This window comes from Podarcis gaigeae (assembly GCF_964106915.1).
Source record: "Podarcis gaigeae genome assembly, chromosome: 13".
NCBI lineage: Eukaryota > Metazoa > Chordata > Lepidosauria > Squamata > Lacertidae > Podarcis > Podarcis gaigeae.
In genome coordinates, this window is record NC_139689.1 from 44,670,952 (window position 1) to 44,693,458 (window position 22,507).

Genomic DNA, 22,507 nt, shown 5'->3' on the forward strand with positions numbered 1-22,507 from the left:
GTGCATCCCTCAACAGGTTGGGCAACGCTAATGCAGTTTCCTCAAGGTGCAAGAGCTTTCAGAAGAATTCATGGTAGGAAATAGGAGGAGAATCCTATTGTGTTGTTTGGAGCAAAAGAAAACATTGCCATTGCTACCCAAAAGAAAAGGGAATAAAGGGTTCATTTGTTCAGCAGCTTTAGGAGCAAAGAATATGTCTTTTTCATCCCTGCTACTGGTCTCCATGGTCCTGTCCCTTTATCAGCATGAACCTCCCTGTTAAAAAAAGGTAGCCGGATGCTATGATAGAGGTTCTGAATGTTAGTCTGGTATCTCCTCACCCGTGTTCTGTCTTACGTGTAGCTACAGCACAGTTTCTTTCAGCTGCTGTGGGATGGTAACACAAAATACACAGAAACACAGATGCCTAGTTAACTTCAAAACGTTGCATCTCTTTGGTGCTTATTTCCGCCTGCGATCGAATAAGTTTCAATAAAACACACGTGCGACAGGAAAACCGCTTAGCAGAGGAAAAAGCTTCTTAGGGACATGGAAAGGAACAAACAAGAAAAGGAGCTATCCTAATGCTGCTAACCAGACTCGCTCCTTGGGAAAATGCAAAGAGACAGCCTGGTTCTTTTAAGGCAACGGGGGTGCAGTCAGGCCCAGGAATGGGAGCATTAGGCTGCAGCTTGACAAGTGATGGATATTCTAACAGGAGAGCCAAAAACAACAAGGAATCCCTTCCCCTGTTTAGGGACCTGCAAGTACCCTCACAGCCCCAGCCCTGGGTCACAGGAGGTGAAGGACGGCATCTTTGTCACTTCCGGAGGGATGCCCATGCCTCACTGCTCTTGTGTGCCCCAGGAGATGTAGTCGGGCCGGGTGGCGGCGTGGTATTCGTCTATCAGCTCCTGGACAACCTTCCGGGAGTCGTCAAGCTCGTCAAAGTTCTCCTTGAAGATGTCCTCCTTGCGGAACTGCTCCAGGAAGGCTTCGCGTTTGCGCAGTTTGTCGTATTGCTGGCAGGTGCGTTCAAAGAGCTGGGTAAAAGAAGAGGAGTTTGGATTCGATATCCCGCTTTATCACCTAAGGAGGGACGCGGGTGGCGCTGTGGGTTAAACCACAGAGGCTAGGGCATGCTGATCAGAAGGTCGGTGGTTCGAATCCCCGCGACGGGGTGAGCTCCGGTTGCTCGGTCCCTGCTCCTGCCCACCCAGCAGTTCAAAAGCACATCAAAGTGCAAGTAGATAAATAGGTACCGCTCCGGCGGGAAGGTAAACGGCGTTTCCGTGCGCTGCTCTGGTTCGCCAGAAGCGGCATAGTCATGCTGGCTACATGACCCGGAAGCTGTACGCCGGCTCCCTCGGCCAATAAAGCGAGATGAGCGCCGCAACCCGAGTCGGCCACAACTGGACCTAATGGTCAGGGGTCCCTTTACCTTTAAGGAGTCTCAAAGTGGCTAACAACCTCCTTTCCCTTTCTCCCACACAACAAACACTCTGTGAGGTGAGTGAGGCTGAGAGACTTCAGAGAAGTGTGACTGGCCCAAGGTCACCCAGCAGCTGCATGTTGGAGGAGCGGGAAAGCGAACCCGGTTCGCCAGATTACGAGTCCACTGCTCCTAACCACTTTGGGAGCCAATGAAGGTCTTTCAGGACCGGTGTTATATGGTCTCGGCAGTCACTCCCAGTCACCAGTCTAACTGCCTCATTCTGAATTAGTTGCAATTTCCAGGTCATCTTCAAAAGTAGCTGCATGTAGAGCGCATTGCAGTAGTCTGAGAGGGAGATAACCAGAGCATGCACCATAGTTCTCTGGCCCGCCCATTGCTCCATATAGTCACAGCAACACCCTCTCCAAACAACCCAGAACCACCCACCTAGAAGCCTCTCCAGGAACATCTTATAGGATTTTCTTTTCTCTCCTAGATTTACTTTCAGAGAGCTATCACCTTTCGGTCCTTGCTTTTCTTACATAGGTAAAGGTAAAGGTACCCCTGCCCGTACGGGCCAGTCTAGGGTTGTGCGCCCATCTCACTTAAGAGGCCGGGGGCCAGCGCTGTCCGGAGACACTTCCAGGTCACATGGACAGCGTGACGAAGCTGCTCTGGCGAGCCAGCACCAGCGCAGCACACGGAAACGCCGTTTACCTTCCCGCTATTTATCTACTTGCACTTAGGGGTGCTTTCGAACTGCTAGGTGGGCAGGAGCTGGGACCGAAAGACGGGAACTCACCCCGCCGCAGGGATTCGAACCGCCGACCATGCAATTGGCAAGTCCTAGGCACTGAGGTTTTACCCACAGTGCCACCCGCGTCCCCTAAGATATTTTCTTACATATATAAGATATTTTCTTACATATATGAGATATTTTCTTACATATATCTCAACAAACATGAAACCTGAGCACGAAAAGCCTTAAGGGACACTGAATCCAGTTTACAAGTGGTTCCTGGACTGTGATCAGCATTAGCTACTAGTCAGGAGAGTAGATGGAAGTAACAGGCATGCTGCCAGGGCAATATTTATTAGGCCTGAAAACGCCAATCCCCTTAGTAAACGGCCGCATCCGTGCTTGCACCCAGACTCACCGACGAAATGTTGGTATGGTTGGCCATCATCAGACCGCTGACCCGGTGTGCTGACGGCAGGTATGGAGACTTCCTAGAAAGCGCTACTTGGATGCTGGCTGGGCCCCAGGGAATGAAATTGGCCAGCTTCCTCTCTCGGATCCGCTGCAGGCTCTTGTGGACCTGGAAGGAAGGCAGATTATTTTCAGACCGAGGGACCTGTATAGAATTCTAGAGTTGGAAGGGACCACAAGGGTCATCTAGTCTGACCCCCTGCAATGCAGCAATCTTTCGCCCAGTGCGGAACTCGAACCCACAACCTTGAGATGAAGGGTGCCGTGCTCTACCAACCGAGCTATCCTGACTGCTTCCTCTTTGGATCATAGAAAGGTAGGAGTTGGAAGGGACCCTGACGATTGCCTAGTCCAGGGTTTCCCAAACTTAGGTCTCCAGCTGTTTTTGGACTACAATTCCCATCACCCCTACTCACGCTAGCAAGGGATGATGGGAGTTGTAGTCCAGAAACAGCTGGACACCCACGTTCGGAAAACCCCTGATCCAGTCCAACCCCCTGTAATATGGAAATAAGCAGCTGCCCCATACTGGGATCGAACCTGCGACCTTGGCATTCTCAGCACCATGCTTGAACCAACTGAGCTATCCAGGCTAGGAAGAGACTGTGGACGCTTTATATTTGGAGTAGTGGTGGACTTCTGCAGCATTCCACAGGCACCGCAGAGGTGTCTGGAGGATGGATGGCGTCTAACAGATTGAGGTTGAATCCTGACAAGACAGAAGTACTGTTTTTGGGGGGACAGGGCGGGCAGGTGTGGGGGCTTCTTTGGTCCTGAATGGGGTAACTGTGCCCCTGAAGGACCAGGTGCGCAGCCTGGAAGTCATTTTGGACTCACAGCTGCCCATGGAGGCGCAGGACAATTCTGTGTCCAGGGCAGCTGTCTACCAGCTCCATCTGGCCCGCAGATTGGTGAATGCTCTAGTTATCTCCCGCTTGGACTACTGCAATGTGCTCTACGTGGGGCTACCTTTGAAGGTGAGCCAGAAACTGCAGCTAATCCAGAATGAGGCAGCTAGACTGGTGACTGGGAACAGCCACTGAGACCACATAACACTGGTGGGGAAGCCCAGCCAGAGGGGATGCAAATGTTGAGCTTGGACGTATGAGAACCAGGTTAACCAGCCCTTCTACAGGGCTCTCATCTCTGGAATAAGGCAATTAATCTTCCCAGATGTAATAGCACTCTTCAATTAACTACACACAACCCAACACAAGCCAGTAAAAACACCCAAATACTCAAACTTGCAGAGAACATGAGAAAAACCAATAGCTAGCAATCCAGAAATGTCCAACGCTGAAATCTGAAAAAGAGGAGTTTGCTTATTTCTAGCGAGTGAATAAAGGTAAAGGGACCCCTGACCATTAGGTCCAGTCGTGGCCGACTCTGGGGTTGCGGCGCTCATCTCACTTTATTGGCTGAGGGAGCCGGCGTACAGCATGACTAAGCCGCTTCTGGCGAACCAGAGCAGCGCACGGAAACACCGTTTACCTTCCCGCCGGAGCGGTACCAATTTATCTACTTGCACTCTGATGTGCTTTCGAACTGCTAGGTGGGCAGGAGCAGGGACCGAGCAACGAGAGCTCACCCCGTCGCAGGGATTTGAACTGCTGACCTTCTGATTGGCAAGCCCTAGGCTCTGTGGTTTAACCCACAGCGCCACCTGCGTCCCTAGCAAGTGAATAGGGTGGGGCAAAAATGTCCTTTGGGTCAAGTTCATTAGAAGCCCACACTTTTATTTGCCTGAAAACATTACGTGCCACTTTTCATAAGCACATTTGGCATACAGTTGCCAGATGGGCAGGGTTATTTATTTATGAATGAATGAATGAATGAATGAAATGTGGGTATGCGGTTCTCAGATTGCTTTCCTTGACACTGCCCATCATGAGCAGTAACCCCCCCCCCCACAGTGCAGGTTCTTCCATACAGTCGCTCTCCTAAGGCTGATCTCTCTCTAGCCACTGACCTGGGTGGGGTCCACTTCCCCCTGGATGATGTTAAGGATGGCGATGTAGCAATGGTTCGTCTGCCGGTCACGTCCCATGGACACCATGACGTTCTTGGGCTGCAGCAGCCGCCGCATCACATCAAGGACGGTGGTTTTGCGGACGCTGGCCACCTGCGGAGGGGGGGGGGGGAGAGGTCAGTATAGGTCAGTATTGGTAGAGAGGTCAGTATTGGTAGGAGAAATGAAATGTTCATGCCGCACACAGAGAGTGGATCATCACAGCTGGAAAGAATTACCCATTTCAGGAAGTGTCTTCACCAAGAGACTATCCTGAGACATTAAAGAAGAATCACCCCTAGGTTCCAAGACCATTCGGAAGGAAAATGTTTCAGCCTCCCAGCTTTAGTTAACACGCCTCATACAACATCTCTTTTAATAATAATAATAATAAAAATTTTTATTTATATCCCGCCCTCCCCAGCCGAAGCCAGGCTCAGGGGGGCTAACAACAATAAAATAATACAACATTCTAAATTCACTTCATTAAAATTAATTCAACTCAAATTGATGGCAACCATTGGACTTAGGTTCGGTGAAGATTGCCAAAGGAGAGAGAGTGAGGCTGTGCCCTGACCAAAGGCCTGGTGTAACAGCTCTGTCTTGCAGGCCCTGCGGAAAGATGTCAAGTCCCGCAGGGCCCTAGTCTCTTGTGACGGAGCGTTCCACCAGATTGGAGCCACAGCCGAAAAAGCCCTGGCTCTAGTTGAGGGCAGCCTAACCTCTCTGTGGACTGGGACCTTCAGGATGTTTTTGTTTGAAGACTGTAAGTTCCTCTGTGGGACATACCAGGAGAGGCAGTCCCGTAGGTATGAGGAATAGGGCTTTAAAGGTTAAAACCAGCACCTTAAACCTGATTCTGTACTCCACCGGGAGCCAGTGCAGCTGGTATAGCACCGGGTGAATGTGATATCGCAACAAGGACCCCGTAAGGCGTCTCGCCGCGGCATTCTGCACCCGCTGGAGTTTCTGGGTCAGTCTCAAGGGCAGCCCCACGTAGAGCAAGTTTTTCTGATATTTGGGGGAGCAGATTCACCTTCTTGGGCCACTCTGGCTTCCCTTAAGTGACAGAGATAGAAACAGAAATACCAGCTGCCAGGTCAAACCCTGTATCCACAGATCAAGGTCAAGGAAATAGGGAGCGAGAGAGCTCTCACACACAGAAGTCGCCACACCATGCATTTGATACCCTCTTCTGAACTGCCAGCCTCTGCGACCTGCCCTTCTGCATCTTCTCCTGCTGCTTGCGAGGGAAGGGGTGAAAAGGGGAGAAAACATCTGTATTTAGCAGGGTGGGAGTGCTGCCAAAGCGGTCAGCCTCAGGTATTACCCTTCCTTTTCGTTTCTGCACACCTGCAGGCAGCGATTTTCTCTGGGGAGGACACAGGGGGACACATACCCCTAAACATTTTGTGATCTAACGGGAGAAGAAACTAAAAATTTCCCCAAAAATATTAGTTTTTTCTCTAGCACGGTGAATCGTCAGTTCTGTTGCTACCCATGATGGCGGCCTCATTCCCTGTCACGGTGTTTCCTGAGTCTCAGACGGAAGCGAGCGTTTAATGTGTGAAGTAGGAGTTGGAACCTAGCACGGCGATGGGTCAGTTTCGGGAAGATGTTCGTGCACACATCCTCATGCCAATGTGGAGGTTACTGGGAGCTCACAGCTGTGTAATAGGAGGCAATGCGTGTTCTTTCTGCTTTTGTCCATTTACTGCATTTACCGTATTTTTCGCTCCATAAGACGCACCTAGTTTTTAGAGGGGGAATGCAAGAAAAAAAAAATTCTTTAAAGGGAGCGCTGAGCAGAGCCTGTGTGCATCCCAGGCTCTGTTCAGCTCTCCCTTTCATGACCCGCGAGGTTGACGGGCTGCCCTTCTCCTTCCTTGGGGAAAAGCCTGCAAGCGCAGCACACACACACCTCGCAGCTCTTTAAAGGGAGCGAGGCTCTTGGGGTATAGCTGCACAAAGCCTCCACAGGGCACGGGGATGAAGGCTCCCTCTAGCTGTTCTGGCTTCTGGGATAGCCTCCTGTCTGCATTCGCTCCATAAGATGCACACATATTGCCCCTTACTTTGTAGGAGGGGAAAAGTATGTCTTATAGAGCAAAAAATACGGTATTTCCCCCCGATTTGAACTAGAAAATGGTGATTTTCTTGAGTCAAAATGAGAGTACCCCTAAGCATTGTTTTAGAGAAAAAGCACTGCCCGCAGGCCTCTAACACCATTATAATCATTGCAAGCGTAGACCGGACACATTCTGACTGCACAGTTCCTAGGATATGCAATGGCTGGCCATTAAAACAGGAAGGCAGGAGACTGAAGACGGTCATTTCTCAGACCCCTTGAGGGTGCAGAGGGGGGCCAAAAGCCAGTAATGGAGCAAGCATGAGAACTCCCAGAGCTTGGCTTAGGAGCAGAGGCAGGAAAGCACTTACAGCCTGGTCTGTGGTGAGAGGAGTGTAGCCTGTGATCAGGAAGTGCAATCTGGGAGTGGGAATCAGGGAGGCAATCAGCCCGATCAAGTCATTGTTCATGTAGCCTGGGTAGCGCAACGTGGTGGTGCTGGCAGACATGATGGTGGAGACCTAGCCAAGGAAGCAAAACCAAAACCTTAAGTCCGGGCAAGATTTCTCCTACCTTGGATCCTGAACGCCTTGGTACTCGGATGTTTTGGCTCCCGAATGCCGCAAACCTGGAAGTGAGTGTTCCAGTTTGCGGACATTCTTTGGAACCCGAACGTCCGACGGGGCATCCACAGCTTCCTTTTTTAAAATAATTTTTTATTAGAAACTTAAACAAAACATATTATCCAAAAATATCACATCCTTAATTTTCCCCTTTTTCCTCCCTCCCCCCACCCTCTCATAAAGGATTCCCCCCCCCCACTTGTCTTTGTCCCGTAGCTTATGTGTCAATTTGGCCAGTTCTGCATAATCCATCAATTTCTCTTGCCATGATATCCGCGGCTTCTGATTGGCTGCAGGAGCTTCCTGCAGCCAATCGGAAGCTGTGCCTTGGTTTCTGAACGTTTTGGAAGTCGAACGGACTTCCGGAACGGATTACGTTCAACTTCCAAGGTACTGTTTTCAAGGGGCTCCAGGAAAAGGAACACGTGTCTGTTTTCCAGGACCACTTCTCTCAACCTCCTGTCAGAATCCTAAAATATAATAGAAACATAGAGTTGGAAGGGACCACAAAGGTCATCTGGTCCAACCCCTTACAATGCAGCAATCTTTTGCCCAATGTGGGACTCGAACTCACAACCTTGAGATGAAAAGTCTCCTGCTCTGCTGAATGGGCTATCCCAGGTCCAATGTAAACCACAAAGCCGAGTCAGAGGGAGATGTGCCGGCGCGAAGAGTTTATTCCAAGTACTTCCAAGTTTAGAAAATAAATGGAGCCAAAATGTAGCCTTTCCTGGGATGCAAATGTTGAGCTTGGACGTATGAGAACCAGGTTAACCAGCCCTTCTACAGGGCTCTCATCTCTGGAATAAGGCAATTAATCTTCCCAGATGTAATAGCACTCTTCAATTAACTACACACAACCCAACACAAGCCAGTAAAAACACCCAAATATTCAAACTTGCAGAGAACATGAGAAAAACCAATAGCTGGCAAACGAGAAATGCCCAACACTGAAATCTGAAAAAGAGGAGTTTGCTTATTTCTAGCAAGCGAATAAAGGTAAAGAGACCCCGACCATTAGGTCCAGTCGTGACCGACTCTAGGGTTGCAGTGCTCATCTCGCTTCATTGGCCGAGGGAGCCGGCGTACAGCTTCCGGGTCATGTGGCCAGCATGACTAAGCCGCTTCTGGTGAACCAGAGCAGCGCATGGAAACGCCATTTACCTTCCCGCCGGAGCGGTACCAATTTATCTACTTGCACTCTGATGTGCTTTCGAACTGCTAGGTGGGCAGGAGCAGGGACCGAGCAACGGGAGCTCACCCCGTTGCAGGGATTTGAACTGCTGACCTTCTGATTGGCAAGTCCTAGGCTCTGTGGTTTAACCCACAGCGCCACCTGCGTCCCTAGCAAGTGAATAGGGTGGGGCAAAAATGTCATTTGGGTCAAGTTCATTAGAAGCCCACACTTTTATTTGCCTGAAAACATTATGTGCCGCTTTTCATAAGCACATTTGGCATACAGTCGCCATTTTAAAAAGCGCCTACAGTACCAAAGGTATAGTAAACAGCAGATTTAAATTCCCAGCCCTGTATTTTGACATCACCTTAACCCCCAACCTTCCTTCTTCAGGGGCTTGGGGGTGGGGACAACATCTTCTCCCATCATCCCTGCTTACTCACCAGCTGGTTAATTTGGGAAAAGGTGGGATTCTGGATATGCAGTCTGTCAGTCGCAATGCGGTTCAGGGCTGTGTTGTCTAGAACCACCTATCAAAGGGGAGACAGGGGTTAAGAAGCAAAGGATGAGTACATGCGGGGAGGGAGGGCATCCCTCTGCCCGCTTAATAATAATAATAATAATAATAATAATAATAATAATAATGTATTTTTTTATACCCTGCCCATCTGGTTGGGCTTCCCCACCTACTCTGGGCAGCTTCCAACCAAATATTAAAATACAGTAATACATCAAACATTAAAAGCTTCCCTAAACAGGGCTGCCTTCAGGTGTCTTCTAAAAGTCTGGTAGTTGTTGTTCTCTTTGACATCTGGTGGGAAGGCGTTCCACAGGGCAGGTGGCACCACCGAGAAGGCCCTCTGCTTGGTTCCCTCTAGCTTGGCTTCTCGCAGTGAGGGAACCACCAGAAGGCCCTCAGGGCTGGACCTCAGTGTCCAGGTAGAACGATGGGAGTGGAGACGCTCCTTCAAATATAATGGACACACAATGTTCCAATTCCACCCCACATCTCCATTTGTTTCTTGACTGCTCTCAGCTGAATTCTCAGCCACATTACAGGGTTAACCGACGTAAAGGTACTAGGGAACAACGTATAAAACAACAATGGAAGCTCAGGAAACACCCAGGAGCTCCCTGACTCTGACTGTGTTGCCGTACAACCAGCAAAACCTTAACAAAATACCAACGCAGCTTCAGATTGACTGGTTTTCGAAACGTTTCGGGAGTTGAACGGACTCCTGGAATGGATTAAATTCGAGAACCAAGGTACCACTGTATTTAAGAATAGGGTGTTAGGCTTCTCAGCTCTACTACTGAGACCTGGGGGAGGGGGGCAAGGGAAGGAAGGAAGGGAGTTTCGCCTTCCCCACCCCCCATGGCAATCCCCAATTTTGCACCCCTTACCACACAGTCGGCATTCTGTGTCAGCCGCTTGAGGGTCAGGAGAGAGTTGTACGGTTGCACAACGACATCGCTCATCTCATCCTGGTTGGGAAAGACCGAGTATGTCTGTACCAGCTTCTTGGGGTACCTGCGAGGAGAGAGACGGCCGCTTCAGTAAAGACAAACATCCTGTATCTCTTTGCGCTTTTGCAGAACTCGTTTCTGTGGCCGCAGTGCCAGGGTGTGCATGACGACCCGGCAACCATTTTAGGAGATTAGATGTGCTACTGGGCTGAGGCCTAATCAGATGCTGGGGTGATGAGCGTCGCAGGGTATCTTACTGACTCCTGCCAGAGTCCATTAACAATTTATACTTTATTCTTGGCATCTTCCCCTGCCAGATAAATTTAGATATATATTTCTGCCGTTCCTTGAAGTGTCCTGCGCCGCTGATTACGGGTATCGATTGGAACAAAGATAATATTCTTGGCAATACATTCATTTTTATGACTGATATCCTCCCCCACAGAGATAAATTCATCCTTCCCCATACCTCCAAATTTTTCTTTATTTCTTTCCAGGTATTTGTATAGTTATCCTTAAAGATATTTATATTCTTAGCTGTCAACCACACTCCTAAGGTATTTGACCTTCTCTTCTATTATCAATTCCGTAATTCGTTGTAGGTCTTTTTTATATTGTTCTGCCTCATATTTCACTGTTTTCATTTTACTTTTTTTAACTTGAAACCCGCTACCTGGCCAAACTCACAAATCTTATCCAAGCCCCGTGGTATACCAACCATCAGGTCTTCCACAGTAATCACAAGGTCATCTGCATGCTTTACTTCCTACTGAGAGGTAAAGGAAGACTTAATGGAGTGGGACAAACATGTAGTTTTTTCAAATACAGCGGTACCTTGGGTTAAGAACTTAATTCGGAACACAATTTCTGTTCTCATCCTGAGGTAAAGTTCTTAACCCGAGGTACTATTTCTGGGTTAGCGGAGTCTGTAACCTGAAGCGTCTGTAACCTGAAGTGTATGTAACCCAAGGTACCACTGTACTGTTTCCAGACTTATGGTTTATATATTTATACAGTGGTACCTCGGGTTAAGAACCTAATTCGTTCCAGAGGTCCCTTCTTAACATGAAACTGTTCTTAACCTGAGGTACCACTTTAGCTAATGGGGCCTCCCGCTGCCGCTGCGCGATTTCTGTTCTCATCCTGAAGTAAAGTTCTTAACCCGAGGTACTATTTCTGGGTTAGCAGGGTCTGTAACCTGAAGCGTATGTAACCCGAAACGTACGTAACCCGAGGTACCACTGTACTACAATTGTATGGGGAAATCACAGACCACCTATTTTGGCAAAAACCGAGAAGATGCCGCTTTCAAACATAATGAAAAATAACCACAACCAAGGAGTGTTTACTTGGGGCGTTATTTCTGAAGCCAAAGGGCAGGAGTCAAGTAAAGGCTGTGATGTATCTGCACCGTTACAAACGGCTCCATCCCCTTCCTCCCAATTTCTGAAAACCTTGCAAGGATATGGGCTCGCAAATCGCTACGTGTCGACGCCAAAGAGATGCGGTTTGCTTTCGCAAAAGCTCAAGAACATTCTTTGCCTGTGGTGGCAGGCTGATCTCAGCCTCTCCCCCGCCGTTTCAAGTCACAACTTCACTAGCTCCAAGGCTTGCCCAAGCTGGTGTCTGGGTGGGGCAGGCCTGACTCTGAGTCAGCCGGGAGTCTTACTCATCCGCCGGGCTGCTGGCTCTCCAAAGCAGCCTGCCTGGCTGCATCGCCTACTGCTCCCCGAGTGGTGTGTGCATATAGGTCCATGCATGTGTGGGGGTTTTTGTGCCACTGCTCACCTGTCATTTAATCTCTCCAGGAGGTAAGAGCCCAGACCAGAGCCTGTCCCACCGGCGATGGAATGGCACAGGACAAAACCCTGGAGGAAAGAACGACATGCGACAGAAAATATGTCAATGCACATTACAACCGTCAGGCCAAAGGACACTTGAAGCCGCTGTCTGTACTCAACAAGGGACACTGGTGGCGCTGTGGTCTAAACCACGGAGCCTCTTGGGCTTGGCGATCAGAAGGTTGAAGGTTCAAAACAGGGTGAGCCCCCGTTGCTCTGTCCCAGCTCCTGCCAACCTAGCAGTTTGAAAGCATGCCAGTCAAGGAGATAAATAGGTGCCGTTCCAGCAGAAAGGTAAACAGCGTTTCCGTGCACTCTGGTTTCCGTCACTGTGTCCCGTTGTGCCAGAAGTGGTTTAGTCACGCTGGCCACATGACCTGGAAAGCTGTCTGTGGACAAATGCTGGCTCCCTTGGCCTGAAAGCGAGATGAGCGCCACAACCCCAAAGTCGCCTTTGACTGGACTTAACCGTTCCAGGGTCCTTTACCTTTACTCAACAGGTGAAGGATGGTTGAACTAGCCCATTTTTAAAAAAAAAACCTGCCACACTGTGTTCATTGAGTTTCCATGGAAAATTCAGACAATTGCTTTCTGCATTATCATCTTGTAACCTTTTCAGTCCTGACTGGTGCCATTTTTAAAAAGAAAATAAAAAGCAAATCTGAAACGGTGGACTGTATGGAAGGATTCCTTTGTTTTTTAGCTACAACCTTATTCCTTGCCCTCACTGCTTTTATTTTATTGTTAAACCTTCCCCAGCGTTTGTTTGTATGGGATTTCCTGCTTTTATTCGTTATTAATTCCAACTGATCTGTCCACTGCCCCGATGCTGACCTTAGGATTATTTTTAGCGGAGCTCAATTCTTTCGATATTGTATGGGGTTTGTTATTTTTTTTGTTAACCTTTTGCATACTTTGGATTTCTACAAGCTGCCTTGAGTCTTCTTGAGACAGGCAACGGATAAATTTAAGGACAACACAACATCCGCAGCTCAAACACCTCAGGAGATTTGCCGCACCCCTGTCCCCTAACCCAAATTGTCACCATGTTCCTCAGTGTTGCCTGAAAAAACAGAGCGGATTACATAAATCTGTTGGGTAGTCAAGAGAAGAAAAGGACCTCGAAACCTGTTTTCAATTCAGAACGCAGACTTAGAACTTCCAGATTAGTAATGTTCAGAGTAGAGAGCCCCAACCAAACATTGCAGTGTATCTCCCAGTTGTGAAGAGGAGTGCTTCTGTTTAGGGGTCTAGATAGAGAGCCTTGTAGAGCTCTATGATACTACACAGTGGCTGGGTGGGATAAAAAATTATAGCTTTCATTACGCTTCCGATTCGAGTGCCACACTTCCGTTTTAAGTGTTATGCTGAGGTATGTCTGTTTTTGCTATTTATTTTACATTTTTTGTTTCTGCTGCTCTTTTTTGTTCTGTTTTTGTGACTGTGTGGAACCCAGTTCAGCTACTGATTGATGGTGTGACTGCGCTACATTGTTTATTGCTTTCATTTTATAGATCAAGGGTCTTGTTAGATAGTAAAATTAAATTGCTGTTTTAGGGGTTGTTTTTAAAAGTCTGGAACGGATTAATCCATTTTGCATTACTTTCTATGGGAAAGCGTGCTTTGGTTTTGGAACGGACTTCCAGAATGGATTAAGTTTGAGAACCAAGGTACCACTATATATGGAGAGAGAGAGAGGAAGGGAGGGAGGGAGGGATGGAAAGAGAGACAGTATCAACTTCCCCCATATTAAAGAGAGAAAGAGAATTTGTTGTTGTTGTTTAGTCGTTTAGTCGTGTCCGACTCTTCGTGACCCCATGGACCAGAGCATGCCAGACACTCCTGTCTTCCACTGCCTCCCGCAGTTTGGTCAAACTCAGACCCAACTCAAACTCAAAGAGAGAATTAACTTTTCCTTAATTCCAGAAATTTACTGAGCCTAATTGAGCTGCTTTAAAACAGCAACAACAAGTACTTTTCTTCCTTTAATCTACAAGGCAATACAGTGGACGCTCGGATTGCGAACGTGATCCGTGCAGGAAGCACGTCCGCAACCCGCAGTGCCGCATTTATGCATGCACGGGTTGCAATTCGGCACTTCCGTACATGCACAAAGCGCGATTTAGTGCTTCTGCAAATGTGAAAGTGCTGAAACCCGGAAGTAACCCGTTCCAGGTTCGGCACGGTGCACAACCCAAAATCGTGCAACCCGAAGTGTCTGTACATGTGTGCCTAGTGGATTCTCATACAAGCAGAAAACACTAGCTTGTTTTTGGACAGCCCTGTTTCAAGACACCTGATCACTCAAGCTTGGCATGAGAGGGAATAGCAACAGTTTCTATCTGCCTAACCTAGACAGCATCTTAAAAAGTAGAGACATCACCTTGCCAAGAAAGCTCCGTATAGTAAAAGCTATGGTTATCCCAGTAGTGATGTATGGAAGTGAGAGCTGGACCATAAAGAAGGCTGATCGCCGAAGAATGGATGCTTTTGAATTATGGTGCTGGAGGAGACTCTTGAGAGTCCCATGGACTGCAAGAAGATCAAACCTCTCCAATCTGAAGGAAATCAGCCCTGAGTGCTCACTGGAAGGACAGATCCTGAAGCTGAGGCTCCAATGCTTTGGCCACCTCATGAGAAGAGAAGACTCCCTGGAAAAGACCCTGATGTTGGGATGAGAGGATGAGATGGTTGGATAGTGTTCTCGAAGCTACCAGCATGCGTTTGACCAAACTGGGGAGGCAGTGGAAGACAAGAGTGCCTGGCGTGCTCTGGTCCATGGGGTCACAAAGAGTCAGACACAACTAAACGACTAAACAACAAAAGGGATTCAAAGCAGTATACCTGGAGGATTTCCAAAAAGACAAGTCCCAGGCAGAAGCTAACCAGACCATGGATTGGACACTGATAGCTAAAGGAAGTACCAAGGTGTTGCATTGAATAGAACTGCCATCCTTGACTGTGAAGCAGAAAAGCGCCTCTCTCGTTTTACTAGTGTCAGTGGCGCACAAGTAGCCAGAGAGACAAATCCCCAAGGTGTAAGCCTGTACCTAGAAGCAGCAGCAGAGCAAAAGTCTGAACACCTCTGGAGGGAGGAGCCCAGAGAGGGCGGCTGCTGCTGAGGTCTGCCAGGCGGACTGCCAAGATAGGTCATGCCTCGTTGCAGCTGCCAGCGGAACAGCAAGAGTAACCTTAGTGGATTAAAACGAAAGGGATCTGGGGGAGTTAAAAAGAATTTTTAAAAAGGTGTTTCTTCCTACGAGCAAGAGTGACACACAGCTGTTTGTGAGAGCTGGTGCAGCCTTGTATACAAGGCCAGAAACATTACCAACCGTAGTTTTACCAGTCTGCTGTTTTTACCTGCTACCAAGCAGGCTCTGTCCCTCCTCAGCCAGCTCTACGTGGGGCTTCCTTTGAAGGTGACCTGGAAACTACCACTAATCCAGAATGTAGCAGCTAGACTGGTGACTAGGAGTGACTGCCGAGACCACATAACACCGGTCCTGAAAGAGCTACATTGGCTCCCGGTACGTTTCCGAGCACAATTCAAAGTGTTGGTGCTGACCTTTAGAGCTCTAAATGGCTTCAGCCCATGTACCTGAAGGAGCGTCTCCACTCGCATCATTCAGCCTGGACACTGAAGTCCAACTCCAAGGGCCTTCTGGCAGTTCCCTCACTGTGAGAAGTGAGGTCATAGGGAACCAGGCAGAGGGCCTTCTCGGTGGTGGTGCCTTACCCGTGGAACACCCTCCCATCAGATGTTAAGGAAATAAATAACTATCTGACTTTTAGAAGACATCTGAAGGCAGCCCTATTTAGTGAAGTTTTTAATGTTTGATTGTTTATCGTGTTTTTTATAGTCTATTGTGAGCTGCCCTGAGTGGCTGGGGAAACCCAGCCAGATGGGCAGGGTACAAATTTATATTATATTATATTATATTATATTATATTATATTATATTATATTAATAATTTCAGCGCTGGCTGTGGTAGTCAAAGGGGTGGACTGAGGTCTAGCCAGATGCTAGGAGCTCATCTCCTGCAGGTTTTTCTTAATACAGTGGATGCTCAGGTTGCGAACGTTATCCGTGCAGGACGCACGTTCCCAACCTGCAGTGTTCGCAACCTGCATCGGTGCGTCTGTGCATGCGCGGGTTGCGATTCGGCGCTTCTGCACATGTGCAAAGCGCGATTTAGCGCTTCTGCACGTGCATGGCCGCCGGAACCCGGAGGTAACCCGTTCCGGTACTTCCGGGTTTCAGCGGTCCATAACCTGAAAAAAACACAACCTGAAGCGGCTGTAACCCAAGGTATGACTGTAGTTCAGTTGTCAGTGGGAGGGTTTTTAATGCTTCACTTTTCACTGTTTCCCACATTTGAACAGCTTCCTCTACTCCCAAGCTGCTACTTGTCCAATGGGGTAAGGCACACATAAACCTGAATGGTATATTTATGTCCCCCCCCCCCCAAAGTGCAAATTATTAGCTGGGGGTGAGCTGCAATTTAGATAAGGAAAAATCCAGGGTGGTGGTGGTGTTAAAACATATTTTCCTTGAGCCACTCCTTTAATTGGCCACCTACCTCTGTAGCTGCTTTGAGCTAAGCAAAGGAGGAGGGAAGAATGCGGGAGAGTCAGTCACAAATCTCTGCCACAAACCTGACTGAGTGATCTTCTTTGAGCAGTTATCTCAGCCTAACGTGGGTTGCATGGTTCTTGCGAGAATAAAAAAAAGGGATGGTGAAGAAAGCCATAACCACATATCCCAGCTTGTGCTCTTTGGAAGAAAGGCAGAATTTAAACAAAAAACAACAATGCAATTATTTAGTGATGTGGATTAAAAGCCAAATTTATACCCGCCTGTACGTGAGTTGTTGTTGTTGTTTAGTCATTTAGTCGTGTCCGAGTCTTCGTGACCCCATGGACCAGAGCACGCCAGGCATGAGTAGAAGTTTGTTTTTGAAGAGCAAAACACAGGGGGTGGAGGTGGAGTACTATTGAGCTATTTTGGAACAAGCATGCAGGAAAAGGCCTCAAAGAGGGACAAAAGCAGTATACAGTGGTACCTCTGGTTGTGAACGGGATCCGTTCTGGAGGCCCATTCGCAACCTGAAAAGAATGCAACCCGCGTCTGCGGGTCGCAATTTGCTGCTTTTGCACATGAGCGTGACATCATTTTGCGTGTCTGCACATGCGGCGAAACCCAGAAGTAACCCGTTCCGGTACTTCCGGGTCGCCGTGGGATTCAACCTGAAGCAAACGTAACATGAGGTATGACTGTATCCCTGCTAAAGATTTGGAACAAACGGACTAGAATCCTTCTGGAAAGAAATAGCTGCTTCCAACAGAAAAGCCTATGAAAACAGACCAGGAAGGCCTCCCTGGACCAGCAAAATGTCAGGCCTAGCTGTGTTTTGGACAGTCCTGAAGCCTCCCTCCTTGCTTCTTAAGGTTTTTCTTACCTCTAAGCTGTCACTGCCGTCAGCTTCTCTGTCGATAATGTCAAATATATCTTCATGGATCTTTTCTCCCTGAAGAAAGAATCGCAAAACAAACCCAAATATTTATCCTCCATTTGACTTTTTAAGCCAACAGAAAATTAGAAAACTATGAAACTAAACCCTGCTGTTGATTATATCTTCCATTCAAGCAGTTAAAAACTATGAGACATGATGCTATTTTGAAGGAGGTATCTTTGCCCCCCCACCCTTCAAAAGGAACCAAGGCTGTTTCCATACCTGAGCCAGCAATAACCAGGTATGGAAACAGCAAAAATTGCCTACAATAGAAGAATGGCAGTACAAGGTTATGGAGTTCGCAGAAATAGTCAAATTAACAGCAAAAATTCGACATCAGGGGGATGAAACATATCAAAAAGAATGGGGATAAATTACGTTATATAGAGAGAAGATGATGTGAAATAGGGAAACCAGTAGAATTAAAATAATATCTCATAACGGGAAAATACAAGAAATTTACTTGATAATAATATCAAAATGAATTAAAAATGCATATTAGGATTATTATTGAACAATATTTGTAAATGAATATAGACAGCAAGAATTTGTATATAATTTGTATATTTAGAAATATTTATTTGTTTACGGACATTTAATGGAAAAAATGAAGAAGAACAATCTTGGGGAAAATGGACAAAGACAATGTGAAAAGTCAAAGAGGACACAAAAAAGCTAGAAGGAAGGAGGGAAGTCAGCTCGGGAGAACAAGAACAAATGTGAAATATAATGTATGTGAATGTACAGTATGTAACTAAAAATTCAATAAAGATCATCGGGGGGGGGGGGGAGGAACCACGGCTGCTCAGCCCCCAGTTCTGTGACCCTCTTACCTGTGAAAAGCCACTGGCCCAATTATTCCCAGCCCCGCCGCCATGCTCAGACAGGTATATGTTTTCTGGGTTGTACAGGTTGGCATACGGAGAGTTCAGGATGGAATGGATCACTCGTGGCTCCAGGTCTAGGAGGACAGCTCGAGGGATATAGTGTTCATCGTCTGCCTGTTAACAGGAAACGCAAGCACCTTGAACCAAAAGGACAACAGCACCAAAAAAACACACTCTGCCCCTTCCAGGAATTTTCTGCCTGCAAACCTGTAATCTTAAAATGAGTGCCACACATAGATATTGACAATTCCCACAAGAGGGCACAGTGAATCCGCCTTCTGTTATTTTGTCTTTTTTATAAAAATGGTTTCATATTTCAATAAAATAAACATATTCAAACAAACGCAATTCTCCGGGAACTGCCATCGGAGCCAGAGGCGGAGGGAAGGCTCCAGAGGGATGCCGGAGAGGGTCCCAGTAGGGAGAGAGGCAGCCCATCTGTTGGGGAAGGAAATCAGCGTAACACCAGTGGAGAAGGGGGGCAGATGGGGGAATCGGAGAGGAGGCTCCAGGACTCCTCGCCGGAGACCAGCGGGGAGAGCACGGGTCCTCCGCTGCCCACACCCTCCCTGCGCAGAAGACTTCCGCGCAGGGAGAGTAGGAGGAGACTTGGCGTCAAAGAACTTCTTTGCTGGAAGAAGTTCAAGAAACGCCCACTGACAGATTCTGCCAGCGACTGAGACAGCCACGGGTGAGAGGCTGTCCAGACAGAAAGGGTTCAACCAGGCAGCCTAGCCAGGAGTGGTGGCAACTTACGCACGAGCAACCCCTAGAACCATTACAGCAATGTACAGGCATAATAACCACTTACAGCGCAGCGGCAGCAGGAGGCCCCATTAGCTAAAGTGGTGCTTCAGGTTAAGAACAGTTTCAGGTTAAGAACTAACCTCTGGAACGAATTAAGTACGTAACCAGAGGTACCACTGTAGTTTGCTTTGTTTGCCCTGATACCATACAGCCTCGGCCCAGTATACCCGAAGGAGCATCTCTACCCCCATCGCTCAGCCCAGACACTGAGGTTCAGCTCAGAGGGCCTTCTGGTGGTTCCCTCACTGCAAGAAGTGAGGCTACAGGGAACTAGGCAGAGGGCCTTCTAGGTATTGGCACCCGCCCTGTGGAGCAGCCTCCCATCAGATGCCAAGGAAATAAACAACTGACTTTTAAAAGACATCTGAAGGCAGCTCTGTATAGGGAAGTTTTTAATGTTTGATGTCTTACTGTGTTCTAATGGAAGCCGCCCAGAGTGGCTAGGGCAGGGGTCTGCAACCTTTAAGACAAAAAGAGCCACTTGGACCCATTTCCGAAGAAAAAAAATCTGGGAGCCGCAAAACCATTGCGACATTTAAAACAAATATATCTCTGGAGCCACGGTCCGACAGCAGAAGGGAAGGTGACATCGGGACGCTGCGTGACTAACGCACGCACCGCCCCCATGCGACGTCACAGCCAGTACAGCGCCCGCCACAGTGGGGAGTGTCGGGGCACACAGTGCTCCTCCTCCCCTTGCTAGTATCTGCCCTGGAGCCGCGGCAAAGGTGTAAAAGAGCCACATGCGGCTCCGGAGCCGCGGGTTGCTGACCCCTGGGCTAGGGCAACCCAATAAGAGGGGAGGTATATGAATAAATTACTACTACTACTACTACAGTACTAGCTATTCTGCCTGCTTGCTATGACACTTATCCAGTCATAGCTGCTATGTCCAGTTCCCACACGTAGCAGAGCATTTTGTTCATTGCAGAATCAGAGGGAGGCTACCTCCCCTCAGAACCCACAAGGCAGAGGGAATAGAAGCCTATTGTACCTGGTAGAAGAAGACGTCTTTTCGGTCCGTGCCCTCGGTGGCAAACTCCTCCACAATGCCCTCGGGGCTGATGCCATGCTCTGCGCAGAGCTGCTTCCAGAATTCAAAGCCAACTGCAACAGGAACGAAAGCATAAAGGTGGTACTAATAATAATAATAATAACAATAATAATAATAATTTATTATTTGTACCCTGCCTTGCCATCAAGTACAAAGGAAGCTAAAGACATCGCCCTACTACTAAGGGGGAAATAATGCGTGTGCAGCGGCAGCTGCATTCCCCGCCCCACAGAATTTTGATGATACAATACTAGCCCATGAAAATAAGCCCATGAAGTTACCAGCTTACTTAAAAAAACCCAAAAACTAGCCTGCATCAGGAGGGGGGCTGCATAGGAGGAAGAGTGAGTTGCATACCTTTATAAATTGAATAAAGAAAGAAATATGCATCATCTTTGGTGCAAAAATGGTCCTCAGGCAAGAGGCAAGAAGCCTGAGGTATTCCACCTGCTGCACATCACAGTGCCAGTCCTCACCCCCCCCCCCAATTCCACAGGGACAGGTAGCCTTGGCAACACAAGAGAGTGAGAGACTCAGCCCCTGCGCTGTTTTTTACCGGCTCTCCTTTCCTCCACTCCCAGCCCCACTACATTCTCCATTCTAACAAAATGGCAGGTGCCATGCTGTTTATTCCCTTGTAATTATTGGTGTGGCTTTAACAGATTTATACATATAGGTTTAATTCGAGCAATTCTTTATTTTAATGATTTGTATACCTGAAGGAGCGTCTCCACCCCCATCGTTCTGCCTGGACGCTGAGGTCCAGCGCCGAGGGCCTTCTGGTGGTTCCCTCACTGCAAGAAGTGAGGCTACTGGGAACCAGAGAGAGGGCCTTCTTGGTGGTGGCGCCCGCCCTGTGGAACGCCCTCCCACCAGATGTCAAAGCAATAAACAACTACCTGACATTCAGAAGACATCTTAAGGCAGCCCTGTTCAGGGAAGTTTTTTATGTGTGACACTTTAGTGTATTTTTGGTCTCTGTGGAAGCCGCCCAGAGTGGCTTGGGAAACCTAGCCAGATGGGCGGGGTACAAATAATAAATTATTATTATTATTATTATTATTATTATTATTATTATTATTATTATTATTATTATTATTCCTCTTCCCCGTCCCCCACCCCTACGGCTGCTCTGTGTTCAGGCTGTTCTTGATTTTATCTGTAAGCCACCTCGAGTCCCTGTTGAGGGGGAAACACGTGCTTTTAAATAAATATACGGTAGAGCAGGAGACCCTTAATCTCAGAGATCGTGAGTTCGAGCCACGTCAGGCAAAAGTGTACCTGAAGGGGCGTCTCCACCCCATCGTTCAGCCCGGACACTGAGGTCCAGCTCTGAGGGCCTTCTGGCGGTTCCCTCGCTGCGAGAAGCCAAGTTACAGGGAACCAGGCAGAGGGCCTTCTCGGTAGTGGCGCCCGCCCTGTGAAACGCCCTCCCACCAGATGTCAAGGAAATAAGCAACCACCTGACTTTTAGAACACATCTGAAGACAGCTCTGTTTAGGGAAGTTTTTAACGTCTGATGTTTTATTGTATTTTTAATATTTCGTTGGAAGCCGCCCAGAGTGGCTGGGGAAACCCAGCCAGATGGATGGGGTAGAGGTGAAGGTAAAGGGACACCTGACCATTAGGTCCAGTTTGGCCGACTCTGGGGTCGTGGCGCTCATCTCGCTTTATTGGCCGAGGGAGCCGGCGTACAGCTTCCGGGACATGTGGCCAGCATGACTAAGCCGCTTCTGGCGAACAAGAGCAGTGTACGGAAATGCCGTTTACCTTCCCGCCGGAGCGGTACCTATTTATCTACTTGCACTTTGACGTGCTTTCAAACTGCTAGGTTGGCAGGAGCAGGGACAGAGCAGCGGGAGCTCACCCCGTTGTAGGGATTCGAACCATCGACCTTCTGATCGGCAAGTCCTAGGCTCTGTGGTTTGACCCACAGCGCCACCCGCGTCCTGATGGGTGGGGTGTAAAGAAATAAATAACAATAACAATAACTATTATTATTATTATTATTCCTGCATTGCAGAGGGGCTGAACTAGATGGCCCTTGGCCTACCTTTAAAATCTTCAACTCAAGTGTCTAGTCCTCAACACTTTTCCGGCCCCGCCCCAATAGAACGCGGCCAACGCTAGGCCCCGCCCCTTTAGAACCTTCGCTGTCCCCACGCCTCCCTCCCCCGCCCTGCGCGCTTTTCCATAGACCTCCCCCGCATCCCGGCCTTACTTTGGTTGCCGCATTGCCCCAGCTGCAGAGTGATGATCTCCCGCGGCATGGCGGCTCCGGGCCCTGCTCCTCCCGGGCCTGAGACGCGTCCCCTTCTTTTAAAAAAAAAAAAAAAAAAAGGAGAGAGAATAAATGTCGTTTGCAACCCCGCTACGCTTCTTCCCGCCTTCACCTCCTCCTCACACCCTATGAATCCGGTATATAAATATATATTTTT

The 22,507-nt window shown here is 48.3% G+C and overlaps 1 protein-coding gene across 1 annotated transcript; it reads right to left on the reverse strand.

The window, feature by feature from the left end:
• Positions 1-405: 405 nt before the first annotated feature.
• TUBG1 (tubulin gamma 1) lies at positions 406-22,379 on the reverse strand. Its single transcript, XM_083709622.1, has 11 exons — positions 22,291-22,379; positions 20,010-20,122; positions 18,155-18,322; positions 17,268-17,336; positions 11,756-11,835; positions 9,905-10,031; positions 8,944-9,030; positions 7,072-7,221; positions 4,594-4,746; positions 2,572-2,733; positions 406-1,022 (listed from the first exon to the last, which is right to left on the reverse strand). Exons 1-11 carry the CDS (start codon positions 22,337-22,339, stop codon positions 825-827), a joined length of 1,356 nt encoding a protein of 451 aa, XP_083565748.1. The 5' UTR covers positions 22,340-22,379; the 3' UTR covers positions 406-824.
• Between the last annotated feature and the right edge of the window lie 128 nt (positions 22,380-22,507).